We start from the raw sequence: 15553 nt of genomic DNA on the forward strand, positions 1-15553 counted from the left end.
ACCCAGACCATGGTATGCCTCTACTACTGTAATCATTCGAACCAGAAACTCAGCCCTGCCTGACCACTATGGGTCCAATCTGCGTCATTTTATCAGATGGAAGACTTGAGGCTCAGCACTGCGGAGGTCTTGCTCAAGGCTTTGACCTTCCTACACCCAGATTTCCCCCACAATGATACCCTACAGGGGCCTACCTTGGCTCATGAGTCTTCACTGTGTAAGCGACTTGGAGAGCTACTTAAGGAGGGACAATATTTTGGCAAACAGGCATAAGAACCGATTTGCTCTACTTGGGTCCATGTCATATAATTGTTGTTCCCAGTTGCCAGATTGCATCCCACTCCCTTTGTTTTGTGACCCCCAGGACTTGCGACGCCAGTCCTCGTGTTCTTCACCATCTCCTGAGCTGGCTCAAACTCATGGCCCACTTGATCACTGATGCCCATCCAAAACTATCTCATCCTCCTGTCGGTCCCCTTCTCCTCCCACCTTCATCGTTTCCCAGCATCGAGGCGTCGTTTTTCCGATGCAAAGTTGACTCTTTGCAATTCAGGGTGGGGGTAGAGTAATTTTTTTTTTTGGAGCCTTGCAGGCATTTTCAGCATCAGTCCTCTCCCACTGAGTACTCATTATAATAATACCACTGGTATCCTAGAAATTCAACGTTCAAACACTTTACAGGAGGACACATCCAAACCCTCCTGCTGTCCCTGAAAAGTGGGTGTTCTTATACCATTTTCCAAATGAGGAAACTAAGTTCAGGACCAGATTTCATTTGCTCATCAAAGATGCCCCATAGACTGTGCCCACCTTTATCAATGGCCAGTTGTACAAGTTCTAGGTATAACGTAAGATCTCAGAACCCCTAACACCCTGATAGTCTACTAATAACACGCTCATACCTTTATTTCTCATGTGGACCGCCCCTCTTTACAATGAGGCAACAGGCACACAAAGGGTACCATGCACGTTCCTCTTTTCCACTTTGTCCTGTGAAGCTCTCGACAGTGCTCATCTCGAGTCTTAGCTCACTGGGTGTTCTAACCACTGCCTTTATGCTCAAGTTTCTCCAGCCCTGATGATTAGTACTACATCTCTAAATTTTCCAAGGTAAACGTTCGGGCCACACCCGGCCTCGCTCGAGGGCCGACACCTCTTCAAGGGAGACCATATCGCAGCGCTCTTGTTGCGCCGAGATTTTACCCTTCTTTCGCCCAAGGAGGCAAGGGGGACTGGACAAGGAAACGGAATGTGTTCCTGCACTTCAGAGTCGAAGCGCTGTGGTCCGCTCCCGGCCACGGCTCATTCAAGCCTCTCGATTCCAGTGGACTACGAGAGCCCTTCTTTATCCTGTGCAGACTTTAATATTTACGCACTATCCTATCTGCGATGCGATGTACAAAGATGTATATCCGCAGGGTTGCTGCCTTCTCTTTAGTGTGTGAGAGGCACTACCAGACTTTTCGCCCTAAGATTTTTGAGATCCATCGGCGAAAGTAGTTGTATTAGGGAACTCAAACCTCTCGCAATTGAACGAGTCCGAGTCTCCCTCTGCGAAAGGGAAGATGTGCCGTAGTTCTCCATGCTTTAATTGTGCTCGGTAGTTGTATCGTCACCACGTGCAAAGACTCCCGGCAAGCTTCGAAGGATGCCGACCGCTGCTGGCTGTACAAACTCACGGGCTATCTTGGCGGGGCGCGCGCTCCTGTTCTGCCTTCCTTGGAGGTCTAGAGGCAATAAGCCCGTTTCTCAGGGGCTCCCCATCCCTCTTCACTTGCCAAAATCCGAACCAGGCACTGAATTCCCCATGGCCAAACCCCGCTGTTGTCACCATTGCGTAGAGCACAGCGGCCACTACTCAGAGAAGGTTAAAGTCATAACGGTCAGGCGGCCGACTTCGATATGGGTCGTACGGTCGCGAGCCCACGGGGAGCGTAGACGAATCGCCCCCCCCCATTCCCCCCACACCGACAGCCTGCAGGTTAATACTAGTCAAACCAAAAGCTCGTCCGGCGCGCCCGCCCCGTCGCCGGCCCGGTTGCAGCGCCCGTCGAGTAGGAAGCGCCGTGAACGACGCGAGGATCTGACCGGAGTAATATGGTATTTGGAGGGTACTGATAAAATGACAACGCACACTCCCACCCCCCGCGCCAAGGAGGCATCACGCGACCGTCAACGGCCAGATTGTATAAGTAGCTCGTATGGACCATAGCCAGTTCACAGCGCTGGAAGATATCCAAGTAGGAAGAGAACCCGCGCGCAGCGAAACACCAAAGGAACGGCAAATATCTGAATTTGTACAATAGCCCATTATCGCCAGATTTCACGACCTGTAACCGGAGCCGTGCGGACGGACCACGGAACTGGAATACCATAGACATGCATGGCTTAATCTTTGAGACAAGCATATGCTACTGGCAGGATCAACCAGGTAGGGGCGCGAGCACGAGGAGCCGGGCGTGCCGGGAAAGCGGGGCGGGGCGGAGAGGCCACGGACGCGGCACGCGCGCCGGAAGACCCGCGAGGCGAGGGAGCCAGGGGGGAGGGGGGGGTGGCGGGAGGGCGCTCGCCCGGCCGGGAGGCCCGGCCGCGCCCCCCGTCCCGCGCCGCGGCGGGGACGCCCGATCGCGCGCACGCTCTCGGTCCACGAGGGTCGCAGCGCACCGCCGCCACCGCGCGGAGGGCCGAGGAGGGGGAGGGAGAGGGCGGCGGAGCCCCCTCTCCCTCCACCCCCGCACCCGCCCCCCCCCACCGCGAGCCCGCCCGCCCCGGGGGGGACTCCACCACGGCCAAGGCCACACCGCGGACGGCCGACGCGCGCCCTCGGCGTCCGGCCGTCACACCCGCCCCAGAGGGGCGGGGGACGCCGGCCGGCGAGGACACGGCGACCGGCCCGCGGTGGGCAAGACCGGGGACCCGACCCGCGCTCGGGCGAGCGCACCGGAGCGGGGGGCCGCGGCGGGGCGGGGGAGGGGGGAGATCACGGGAGCTCCCCCTCGTCCAGCACGCGACGGCGGCGACGGACAGGCGGCGGCGAAACGGGCAACGGATCGGGACCGCGGCGGGCCCGGAAGCGAGACACACCAGGGCGCGGCCCCGGGAGGCAGCAGACGGCGAGCGGACTGAGGCGGACGGACAGACGGAGAGGAGCACCGACGGGGTGCGGCCACGCGAGGCCAACGCCACGGAACAGGGGCGGTGTTGGTGGGGCGGCCGCGCGCCACCGCGAGGGGCATGGCTCAAAGCGACCCGTGCTGGGGCAGGGGGAAGCGCGAGTCGGCCGCCAGGGCCCACCGCGGGATCTCACCGCCGGAGGCCTCCCAGCACAGGGACGGTCCCACCGCACGCCCGGGACGACGGACTGGCGCCCTCCCCCCCCGGCACCCTCACGGGGGCTCACGCCCACCGCCACCGACACACACCCGAGAGCCGCAAGCCGGCCAGGGAGAACGCTCTCCCGCCGCGCACCGGCGGCCCCCACGTCCCCCACACGCGCAAGGCTCCCCGCGCGCCGCCCCGCCTCGGGGACGCCACCGGCCGACGGAGGCCGGGGGAACGACACCCACATGAGGCGAGGCCGGCTCGGCCCCAGACAGGGGAAGGGAGCGCGGGGCGGTCGCACGCGCGGGACGAGGAGGAGAGGCCGGCAGCGGCGGGGAGGGGCCGGCAAGCACGCACGGCGGGGGCCGCGGGACAGGGCCGCGGGCGCCATCCGGGGACCACAAAGACACCGGGAACACGGCCGGGCCACCAGGAAAACCAGCGCGGGGTCCCACCGCCACCCACACACGAGGGCGGTCCCGCGACACGCCTGGGACGCCGACCGGTCCCGGCCAGCCCCAGAGCGGGCCCCCACGACCCGGCCCCGCCGCCAGGGCCGGCGAGCCGCCCAAACCCATCTTCCGCCACCCGTCCTCGACAGATCCGTCTTCCGATCCAAGTCTGCCACCCCGAGGCTCGACATCCTGGGGATCACGCTCTCGAGCGAGGCGGCCCCGACCGTGACCGCACGCCGCCACCGGCTGCGGCTCGTGGGGAGAGGGCGGGCGCGATAGGCTCTCCCGCACCACGGCTGCGGGGCTGGGGAAGCCGGGGCCGACCGGACGTCGCGCCCCCAACACCTTCCCCCCCTTTGCCCCAAGGCTCACCACACCGCGGGGGCCGACCGCGCGCACACGCGGCGCACGCACGCTCCGGTCCCCCCCCACCTGCCGGACGCCCGGCGGGGCCCAGCGGGACCCTCCCCCAACTCGAAGGGGGGAGGCGCGGGCCGCGGTAGGCAACGAGCGGCACACGGCCCCACCGCGGGGCCGGCGCACCCGCCCCCCACCGCCCCCAGAGGGGAGGTGCGGGGCGGGGTGTTCTGCCCACGCGCTCTTGGCAGCCGCCACGGCGGCCACTGCGCACTCAGGAGGGGCAGCAGCTGGGGGGTCCGATACCCCAAGGCTCCCTCTCGGATCGCTAGAGAAGGCTTTCTCACCGAGGGCTCGCCGCCCCTCACCCGGATCGTCTCTCTCCTTCGGGCCCACGGAGGCGCTCCACGAGCCACCAGTCCTCAGCTGGGGTGGGAGGGGTCTGCGGTACAGGTAGGCGGAGCACCAACACAGGAGCGTCTGCGCGGCCGGGGCCAGCGCCGAGCCCGCGTCCCGTCCCCTGCAAGGCCTCGACGACCCGTCAGCCTCGACGACGAGGGGAACAGGCACGCCTCTCCTACCGCCTCGACCCCCCCCCAAAAGAGCCCACTCACGGGACACACACACACACCACCGCGGTGGGGACCCGAGGAGGACACCGGGGTTAAGGGAAACGACACCACCGCTCGGCCTCAGGCACCTGAGCGACGACCTGGAGCGCTCCAGGGGCACCACCGAGGGTCCAACGAGGCACGCTCGCGCACCCGCGCGGGGGGGGCGCAGCGCAGCAGCGGTACAGCCCTCCCCACCGCGGGGAGGGCCGCTCGCGGAGCACACGCCGGGAAGGCGAAGCGAGAGCATCTGCTGTGTCAGAAGACCCACGGCCCCCACTGACGCCACCCGAGGCGGGGGACAGGAGACCGAAGGTCAGGGCCAGAGGCCGCAACCCAGCCCCCGCCTTCCTCCCCCTCCCCGACGGCCAGGGGGGAAAAGTCAGGCGAGGGGCCCCGCGGACAGACCGAGAAGAGCAGACACGTTCCCCGGGAACACCTGTCCCTCGTCTGGCACGGCTTAGGCCCGGCCCGGGAGAGCACGACCACACCACATCGATCGGATGAGCCAAGGTGGAGCAGGGGGAAGGCACGGCGAGGACAGTCACCAGAGGGGCCCGCTTTAAGCCTCACCGGCAACCTCCGCCCCCCACCTCGCCTCAGGCGAGAGCGGCCCACGACCCCAGGAGGTTCGAGAACGCCTGACACGTGGCACGGAGCCCACAGGGCGGGGGTCGCATCTCAGCCTTCACCGGGTGCCCGCAGCGGGGAGCGCACAGGGTAGAAGACCCACGGCGCCTCGCCCCGCCGCCCTCGGGTCGCCCAGAGACCGGAGGTGGCACCACGAGTCGGGTCAGCCAGACAACACCACACAGGAGCCGGCGCACAGGCCCAGGCGGGCGGCTCCAGCGGCAAGGGCCGAACCGGGGACCAGAGCTGGCGGCCCGAAGGCCCAGAGCCCCGCGTACATCCAGAGACCCAAAGTTTCCTCGGTGGCAGACACCGAAGCAGACCGTGTCAGCACTTACCTGGTGGTAAAAAAGGCCCATTAAGGGCGACGAAATGACAGCAGCCGACAGCGGGGCCCATCCACGACTCGCATGGAGGACCCCCGGAACCTTGGCCCGGCCACCTGTCCCCAGCGCTACCCCATAAACACCAGGCCCGGAGCTCTCGTGGCGGGGGGGTGGGGGGGGGTGGGGGGGGGGGGGGGAGTCATCTGGTCGACCGGGGAAGGGGAGCAGGGGGAGGGGGCGCGCGATGGCCAAAGTGGGGGCGCGGACACCCACCAAGGGAGAGGGAGCTGGCCGGGGGCGCCCTCTCCCGCTTCGCCCACACGGGTAGGGGTACCGGTCCGTCGGAGTCTCCGAACGGGGATTTGGCTTCGATGAGCATCAAGAAACAAGAAGGAAGAACCGTCAGCGCGGCGCCTCCAACGAGACGAGCGGGCCCCGACCAGGGACCGCGCCCGGGCGGGACCCAGACCGTCCTAGATGGGGCACCCAGGACGGCCCGAGCCGGTCCCCACCTCCTGACCGGGATTCAGGGAGGTGGGGAGGGGTGAGACAAAGTCGCATCCGACGACCGAGACCCACGAAGGCACGCTGAAGGGTCGGGCGCGCCCTCCCCGGCCACCCGCGGAAGCAGGGTCCGGTCCATCCACGTCTCCGGACCCATCGGGACTTTGAAAAAGAAACAGCATGTGTGCCAGGAGACGCCTCGGGCGACCGGACCCCACGGGTTGGGGTGGGGCGGCCGCACACGCGCCCGCCTCTCCCCGTCAACCCTCACGACTCCGGCGGGCGGGTCCCCACCTCCGGAGCGGGGCCGAGGGCGAAGCAAACGCTCCTGAGGGCGGCCCAGGAGGAGTCCGGACCGCCGAGCCCGAGTCCAGGCGCTCCGGGCAGGGAAGACCCTCTCCCTGCCCACCGCGGCGGCCCGGCCCAGGGAGGGTCCGGCCGGTCCTTCTCCGCGGCCACAGGGGCACGGGGAGATGCTGGTCGACCCGGTCCGGCCACCCCAGAGCCCGGCCCCGGAGCGCCGCGACGATCACCCTCCTCAGAAACCTAGAGAACCAATCTCCGGCGACAGCAGGACGTCCCTAGGCCTCGGCGCCACCGGGACTGTCGCCGCCAGCATAGCCGGTGTCTGAGAGCTCTGCCTCGGGCCCGGCGGCTGAGTCACAACCCTCCTGAAGGGCTCGCCGAAGCTCCGGAGGGGGAGGGACAATATACAAGCGGCCGCCAGGTGGCTCCCGACAACCGGCTCGAACGTCCCGAGGACGGGTCGCTGTCGCCGGCCGCCGGGGACGCCACAGCGCCGGCCGCCCAAACGCCCGAGCTCGGCCCGGAGCCTCCGCCGCCGAGCGACGCGACGCGACGCGACCCCGGCCGCAGAGGAAGGGAGAGGAGCCGGGAGATCTCTCCCCTGGAGGCTGCCACGAAAGAGCCGCGATCCCCGCCCCCCCCCGCCCCCCCCCCCGCCACGCGATTCCAGGGTGGTGGGGGGACAATTCCACGGAGACGCGGGCGGGCGGGCGGGCGGCGGGGGCTCGGGGCGGGGTGGGCGGAGAGAGGGGGCACCAGTGACATCCCAGGAACCCCCGGCCCCCGGCCCCCCGAAAGAGGGGGGCGGGAGGGAGGGAGGGAGAAAAGGAGGGAGGGAGGGAGGGAGGGAGGGACCGGCAAAGCGAAACCAGGCAAGCGCTGCTGGGAGAACAAAGCAGGACTTTCGAAAGCAGACACGGACACAGACACACAAGCCTAGGAGTAAGAAAGGAAAAGAAGGAGACACTCGGACCCCCAAGAAGAGAAAACAAAACTCAACCTGGGTAGAGACACCGTGACAAAGTCCAGAGACGACACACACAAGCATGCGCGGGTGGGTGGGGAAAGTGCACTTGAGGTCAGGAGAACATGGATTTCAACACCACTGGCCACAAACAGCGGAAAGGCGGACGGCCTGGGAGGTCTGGGGTGGCAGGGCTGCGGGGGGGTGGGGGGTTGGGGGGTTGCGGGGAGGGTGTGGGGGGGTGGTATTGAGGGGCGTGCTGGTGAGGAGGACGGAGTCCATAGGGATCCACTAAATAAACCCCGGGTCCCGTGACAACAGCCACCTCAATGAATACATAACTTTTTCATGTAGCTCAGAAACGAAATGAGACAAAACCACCAGGCAGGAAAGTCAACTCGTGGAACTGTCCTGGCAGCTTAAAAGTCAGAGAGAGAGAGGAGAGGGAGAGGGAGAGGGAGAGGGAGAGGGAGAGGGAGAACGCATACACATGTGGGTATACACGTGTACATATGTATACGCACACGTAATCGCGTCTATATATACGTGCACGCAGGCGTATAAACACACACGTACGAAGGGCATGCTCACGTACACGCACGTGTCTGTGTGCGCACGTGTATGCCTAGGCGTTTCTAGTGTGCGTGTATGCTTGCGTGTATATACGCAGAGGCATCTATACACATACGTACACGGATAGACACAGGCGTGAACACACATGCTCACATGTGCAGAGACGTCGGGATACATAGGCACACACACACACATACACGCGGACGTGTCAACGCATCTAGACGCACGTATAGTGTGTATACGTGTGATGTCTGCGCACAGGTGTGGATGCACGTCTATGCGTACCCGTACGTGCATGCTTGCATAGACACACATATCTGCGTGTGTATGTGCACACGTGTATGTACACACGTATACATACGTACGGACGCATACGCAGACGCCTACAGAGAGCGTATGTACGTCCACACAGACGCACGCGTGAATCTGTGCCTACGTACACACGTGTGTATATATACGTAGACGTGCACGCATGTACGTATGTACAGGTGCCCGTGTGCATCTAGAGTGCCTATACACAGATCGATGTGCATAGATGCACACACATGTATACGCATACGCAAACGCGCGTGTGTATACGTACATGTACATGTGCATCAGTGTATATGTGCATCTATACCCATGTGTCTGCGTGGATGTCTACGTGCGCGCGTGTGTGGTGTGCGTATCTATAGGTGTACATTCGTACGTATAAATACTCACAGACACACACGTACATACCCGGGCGGAAACACACATCCGTGTGTGTGTGTGTGTGTCTGTCTGTCTGTCTGTCCGTCCGTCCGTCCGTCCGTCCGGGGAAAGCACAAGCATATTGCAAAAGGGGCTTTTCTGTCCAACACCGATCAAGGCGTCAGACACCTCAACCTCCAAAAGGGAAACAACCCCCGATGAGCGAAGTGGGCAGGAGGCCCGAACAGACCCCTTCCTTCCAAAGACAGGTGGAACAGGCAGACACCCAGAAGCACAAGGTAGAACACACATCCACGGCAGGGCTGGGCTGGGCTGGGCTGAGCTGGGGCTCCTGGGGGTGGGGGCGGGCTCACGGAAGCACCCCACCCCGGGGCGTTTCCCTGGACAATGATCCTTCTCATTCGGAGGGGAAAGGCCCAGGAGCCGGGAATCGCAATCACGACAGCAAGTTCGAACCATCAGAGGACAGTGGCTCCTGATGGATCGAACGCGTTTTTTCTGCAGCTGAGAAAACTGTGGGCGGACTCAGAGAGATCAGATCTCATCCCCTGGCGCCTCACAGACAGAGAAACCACATCCCTAGGGAAAAGAGTCCTGCGATGTACACTCCCCCAAAGATTCCCCCATTCGACCCAACCCAGCAACTCCACAGGGTGCCCACGGAGGGAAGGGACAAAGAAGATACGGATGTGTGCATGTGTGGGATCGACCCCTATACCTAGGTCGACTTCCGTACACACATCATGATAGAACTCTGTCTGTGTGCCTATGCCTGGATCTATTCACGTGCACGCGTGCTCACGCGCATGCAGACACACACACACACACACACACACACACACACACAGAGGAATGGGACTCAACCACCAGAAGGGAATGAAATCTCACAGTCTGCAGGAACCTGGAGAGACCTTTAGAGAGTATTATGCTACATGAAATACCTCAGATCAGTCGTTTCCATGCAGAACCTACCAAACCATACACGGTGAACAGAACAGAACCAAACAGAAACAGGCTCAGACATACTACAAAGGAACACACGGGGGGGGGGGGGGGGGGGGGCTGGCCAGAGGAGGGAGGGGCGGGGGAGGGGGAACTGTGCAGGGCGGGGTGGGGGGGGGGGGGGAGGCGGGGGTGAGGAGAGAATGAGTGAGTGCCCCTGGCGAGGGAGACAGACGAAGTGGTGCAACCTTCCACTTATGAAATACATGAGTCACGGGCACGTCATCACACCAAATGTCATTTGCCGTGACACCAGGTGGTGACGGACAGTCACTAACTAGATGTATCCTGGTGATGGCTGTGTCATGTGCTACACTAAAACATCGTCTGTAGAGCTGAAAATTAAAGGGGGAACGCCCGCCCCCCCCCCAAAGGAAAAGGAAAGGAAGAAGGAAGGAAGGAAGGAAGGAAGGAAGGAAGGAAGGAAAGAAGGCAAAAGTAAACGTTGGCAGTCAGTTAGACGTCCGTTTGAGAAGAGTGGGACTTGTGTGTGTGGGGTGGGGGGGGGGGGTGGGGGGAGAAACTAGGGTGAGGAGGAGGAGGAGGAGGAGGAGGAGGAGGAGGAGGAGGAGGAGGAGGAGAAAGAAAAGGACCCGATTGCCTTGAGGGGGAGGAGGAGATGAAAGATCCCAAGAGTGGACAGGACGGTCAGGTGAGTGCCATAGGGAAAGGAAACGAAGCCAAGCAACCGAACACACTCCCAACGGTGGTTTTGTTCAGTCCAAGATCAAGATGGGGACAGCACGGTGTCCTCCAGCACACAGCGACACACAGGCCTCACTCGGCAGGGGGAGTTGGGGATAACCCTGAACGCCGAAGCGGACAAAAGAAGCCGTCACGTTCATCCATGGCTGAAAAGTACCATGGTCCCACGACATTCCAAACTCCTCTCAAACCATTGAAAGACTCTCTCCCTCACTCGCCGTTCAAAATGTAGAGAACAGGAAAGGAGCGAAACGATGGTGGGTGGCTGGCTGGCTGGCTGGATTTCCGTGATGGTGTGATTAGGGAACACATGGACAGAAAAGCATCCGATTCACTTGTGTAAAGAATCTCTCTTGCCTTCTCGGCCTGGTGTCTTTCCTCTGTCTGGATGATTCCCCTCCCCCACCCCACCCCCCGACTCCCAGCTTGAAGATCAGCCTCCAAAACGAAGCCCTTTGTGCTCTCCAGGTCCCGCCGCCACGATCTCTTTGGAGCGCCCTTCCGAAGGGGAACGTTTTCATCCACGTCATCGCCCTGAGACAGCTTCAGCCTGTCCCTCCCCCCCCCCACCCACCCCCCCCACTCCACCCCAAGCCCCCCGCCCACCCCCCCTCTCTCCCTCCTGCTCCTCTTCCCCCTCCTCTGAACTGTCGAGCTCCCCTCGCGCTGGCCTCTCACCCCACACGGTGGCAGTGTTGGCCTAGGTATGCTCAGGTGTCTCCTAACCGCATCCGAGTGGACTTGCACTGTTTCTCAGCTGCGTCGTTCAGGGACCATGTTTTTCCTGGCCTTTTCCGCGGGTGGGGGAGACCCGGACGGGCCGGGGCCAGGCGGGGTGGGGGAGCCTGCGTGTGGGGGGAAGGGTGGGGGCAGAGAGGAGGAGGAGGAGGAGGAGGAGGAGGAGGAGGAGGAGGAGGAGGAGGAGGAGGAGGAGGAACAGGAACACAGCTCCCCAGCGCCAGTGTGTGCCTGCGGCCTGGAAAAGAGATCACGCACCAGGCTGGCTCCGAAAAGGGGATCGATCGGTCAGGAGACCGGGCACGTTTGTGCTTCGCAGAGTCCCTGCAGATCGAACAGGCAGTGGCAAGTGTGGGGCTTCCCACACTTAGAACTGTTCACCCATCGTGGACACAGGCGTCTGGCACACCGGGGGTTAGGCTCTCGGTGCGATCGATGTCCACAAGCCGTAGCCACTGAAACGTGTGCACCCTGGAGCCGCCGCCGCCGTGCAGAGGGAGATCTCATCCGGCTCCGCGGGTCCTTCCCGTGAGTAGGCCGGGATCTCAGGAAGCACAGACATCCAGAGCACTGAGTGAACCTGACCGTCACGCTTTCCGAGTCCAAGTGAACCAGAAGGGAGGGTCCCTCACGTGTGGGTTTGTCTCTCCATCGGAGGCATCCTCTCTTGGAGCCGATTAGGGTGCCGCGGGCCCCGTGGAGCAGAGAGGACAGAGAGTTCCCTTCGGTCCCCTGCTCCTCCCACGGGCGCGCACGGGCACGCTCCCCAACGGTCCTAGGAACATCCTGCCCCAGAGGAGCGTGCCGGCCGGCCACAGCCCACCTACAACGGAGGCGTCCGTGTCCGTCCGTGTCCGTCATCCTCGTCCAGAGCCCCCCGTCTGCCTGCCCTCGCCTTCACGCCTGGCACTGTCCGTCCATTCTGTAGGTTCATCTCGAACCTGCCCGGAGCCCGGCGGCATCTTCCCGGATCAGGGATCGATCGAAAACACCCTGTCCCCTGCCTCATCGGCAGGTGGATTCTTCACCACTGGACCACCAGGCAGGGAAGTCCCTTCACAGCCTTCTAAACTCATCTACCCCGAAACAGTCCACGTCGTCCTCCAACTCATTGGACCATCACGACTGAAATGAAGGAAAATATGTTCGTTCGAGAATGTCTTCACTCCTCAGTGCTTCTTGCTTTAGAACCACCAAGGCATCTCTCTCTCTCTCTCTCTCTCTCTCTCTCTCTCTCTCTCTCTCTCTCTCTCACACACACACACACACACACGAACAGAGGTGGGCTCATAGTCCAAAAGAAACCAACGTTTGTGTGTATCCATCCCACTTGCTGTGGCTGTCGTGCCGTCGCTCATCAAAGAAGCTGATCTGATACGGAATCCGATGTCTTCTTCTCTAGGACACGTCGAGAGGCAGCAAGCGTGCCGGTGTGTGAGCACCGAAGGTCAACCCGGCATGATGGAGCCCGGCCAGGTGTGTGCTCAGAGGCCCACCTAGATTCGAACTCCAGTTCCCGGAGGGGAGCGGTGGGAACAGGAGTGTGGACTGCGAGGAGTCCAATCCTCACCTTACAAAAAGGCAAAATCATCCCCTTCCTCCCTTATCGGCGTCTGCACGGCTCCTCCTGGACTCAGGGATCCCATCGAAAGGACGTCCAGGTTGTGTCCTTCTCCCTGGCCCGATCGTTTCGAACCTCTCCAAGAAAAAGCGGTGACGTCAAGAGATCCGTCTCGAGTTCGGGACTGGGGCTTCCCCGGGGGCCCCGTGGTCAACGATCCCGTGCCCATGCAGGAGACGTGGGTTTCGCCCCCGGTCCGGGAAGAGCCCACACGCTACCCATACGCCTCGGTGATGGAGTCTGTGCTCTAGATCCTGGCCGCTGCGAGTGTTGAGCCCACACCCAGCAGCCACGGAAGCCCACGTGCCCCGGCGCCCCTGCCCCCCAAGAGGAACCACAGCCACGAGAAGCCCAGACACACGACCGTAGAGCGACCCCCTCTCTCCACAGAGAGAGAACAGCTTGCACGGCCACGAAGACACACAGAGCACGCCCCCACAGACATCAAATACGTCCAACGATCGTCGAGCGAGACGGCCTGCCTGAGATCGGACGCGAGCGGCCAATACCTAGTCCCGTCACTCGGGAAGCTCCCTGAATCTTCTGTCGATAGACATAAAGAAACCCTAGCTCACTGTGCCATGGGCAGCGCGGGGAGCTCTCCGTACAGTGCTGAGAGCACCGTGGAGACGTGACCCGTGGGCACCGTGAGCGTGACTGTTCTCACGAAGTCCCTCACAGCCCGGGCCCTGGAGATCGGCCCACGCGGACCTGCAGGCGATGGTCGGCCATCCCTCTCGGCTCCCTGCGCGCTCACGGGTCCAGGTGTGCCGTGCCCCCAGCATCCGCTCGCATCTTCTGGGCCTGTCTCCCCCGTGCTGCTCCACTGACTTGGAATCCTTCTCCCCTCTCGTCTCGTCTGACACGTTTTCTTTCCTGTTCGACCATGTCCGGCTCCCCGGGCACCACTTCCCGTCGTTCTTCTCGTCTCACCGCCCTCGTCTCGTGGAAATCATTCTCTGGGTCTCCGCTCTGTTCCCTAAGGACTCTGTCATCCCTCCACTCATCTGGGGATCGACTGGCACCTAGGCAACCCCGGTCCGTGACAACCGTGGTTCCGTGTCTATCGAATGACATGCCGACCGCAGGGGGCTCGTGGACGCGTACGAGCCGTGGAAAGCTGGCACCGGGGAATCATCCCGAGGACACACCCTCCCTCCGGTTCCACGGTGCTCACGGGAGCGTTTGGGTCGTCGCCGTCGTCGCCGTATTCCCTAAGACGTACGCAGTCGCATGGATTCAAACGGCGTCTATTGGGAAAGCACGGATCGCTCCCCGGATCACCGGAGAAGGCCACGGCAACCCACTCCAGTCCTCTCGCCTGGAAACTCCCATGGGCGGAGGAGCCCGGTAGGCCGCGGTCCACGGGGTCGGGAAGAGTCGAACACGACCGAGCGACTTCCCTTTCCCTTTTCCCTTCCACGCATCGGAGAAGGCCGTGGCAACCCACTCCAGTGTTCTCGCCTGGAGAATCCCAGGGACAGGGGGGAGCCTGGCGGGCTGCCGGCTATGGGGTCGCACAGAGTCGGACACGACGGAAGCGACTTAGCGGCAGCCGCAGCAGCAGCAACCGGGTCACCTCAGAAGGACTTAGACACGAGTCTCGGTGGAGAGAGGATGGATCCTGCCAACCATCTCACTTCTGGGTAGACCTCGAAAGAAAATAAAACCTGAAACTCGCAGAGAGAGGCCTGCACTCCCAGGTCCATCGCAGCATCCATTCACAAGAGTCAAGATGGGGACCCAGCCCAAGTGTCCATCAAGGGAAGACTAGATCAAGAAGATACACGATCCAGGTAGAGATCGATCGATAGGGAGATCTAGGTGTCCCAGGTAGCCCCAGGAATGAACACAGTCTTACATCGTGATCGCATGGATGGGACTTAGGGAGTGATGCCCAATGAAGAAGTCAGGTAGAGAAAGAAAAAGAGTTTCTCCTGTCACTGACATGCCATGCAAGGCCACCTAAAACAAGGAAAACGATCATCACAGAGCGGCTGGGGGAGGGAGACATGGGAAGATGCCGATGTAACGGCGGGCGGGGGGGGGCGGGGGGGGGGGAACTTCACGGATAAGGTACATATATACTGTCTACGTCACAAAGAGCACGGTGATTCTAAAGAATAGTATTGGTATTATCGTCGTCTCATATTCGGAGAAGGCAACGGCACCCCACTCCAGTCCTCTTGCCCGGAAAATCCCGTGGACGGAGGAGCCCGGTAGGAGCCCGGTAGGCCGCAGTCCACGTTGTCGCACAGAGTCGGACACGACGGAGCGACTTCCCTTCCCGTTTTCCCTTTCACGCCTTGGAGAAGGACACGGCAACCCACCGCAGTGTTCTTGCCTGGAGAACCCCAGGGACGGGGGTGCCCGGCGGGCTACCGTCTACGGGGTCGCACAGATTCGGACACGACGGAAGCGACGCAGCAGCAGCAGCAGCAGCAGCAGCAGCAGCAGCAGCAGCATTATCCTATTCGAAAGTCGCCATGACCGTGGACATGACGCATTCACTTCCCATACAATGGAAGAAGGACATGGCAACCCACTCCAGTAGTCTTGCCTGGAAAATTCCATGGACGGAGGAGCCTGGTAGGCTACAGTCCGTGGGGTCGCAAAGAGTCCAACACGACTGAGTGACTTCACTTTCTTTCGCATACAGTCATGACATGTATGGGTTGTGATCAAGCTATGAGCTACCGCTTGGGTGGTCATGAATGATTCTTTTGCAACAGACAGGTGCATCAAGT

General features: G+C 62.0%; 1 protein-coding gene across 1 annotated transcript in view; it reads right to left on the reverse strand.

Annotated features, from left to right (window-relative positions):
• Positions 1–1171, reverse strand: part of LOC132344794 (collagen alpha-1(I) chain-like) — a 6823-nt gene extending 5652 nt beyond the window's left edge. The window contains exon 1 of the mRNA XM_059884501.1: positions 1130–1171. Coding sequence (XP_059740484.1) covers positions 1130–1171 — 42 coding nt within the window. The remainder of the gene's footprint in view (positions 1–1129) is intronic.
• Between the last annotated feature and the right edge of the window lie 14382 nt (positions 1172–15553).

Source organism: Bos taurus, unplaced genomic scaffold, assembly GCF_002263795.3.
Source record: "Bos taurus isolate L1 Dominette 01449 registration number 42190680 breed Hereford unplaced genomic scaffold, ARS-UCD2.0 Leftover_ScbfJmS_792, whole genome shotgun sequence".
Taxonomy (NCBI): Eukaryota; Metazoa; Chordata; class Mammalia; order Artiodactyla; family Bovidae; genus Bos; species Bos taurus.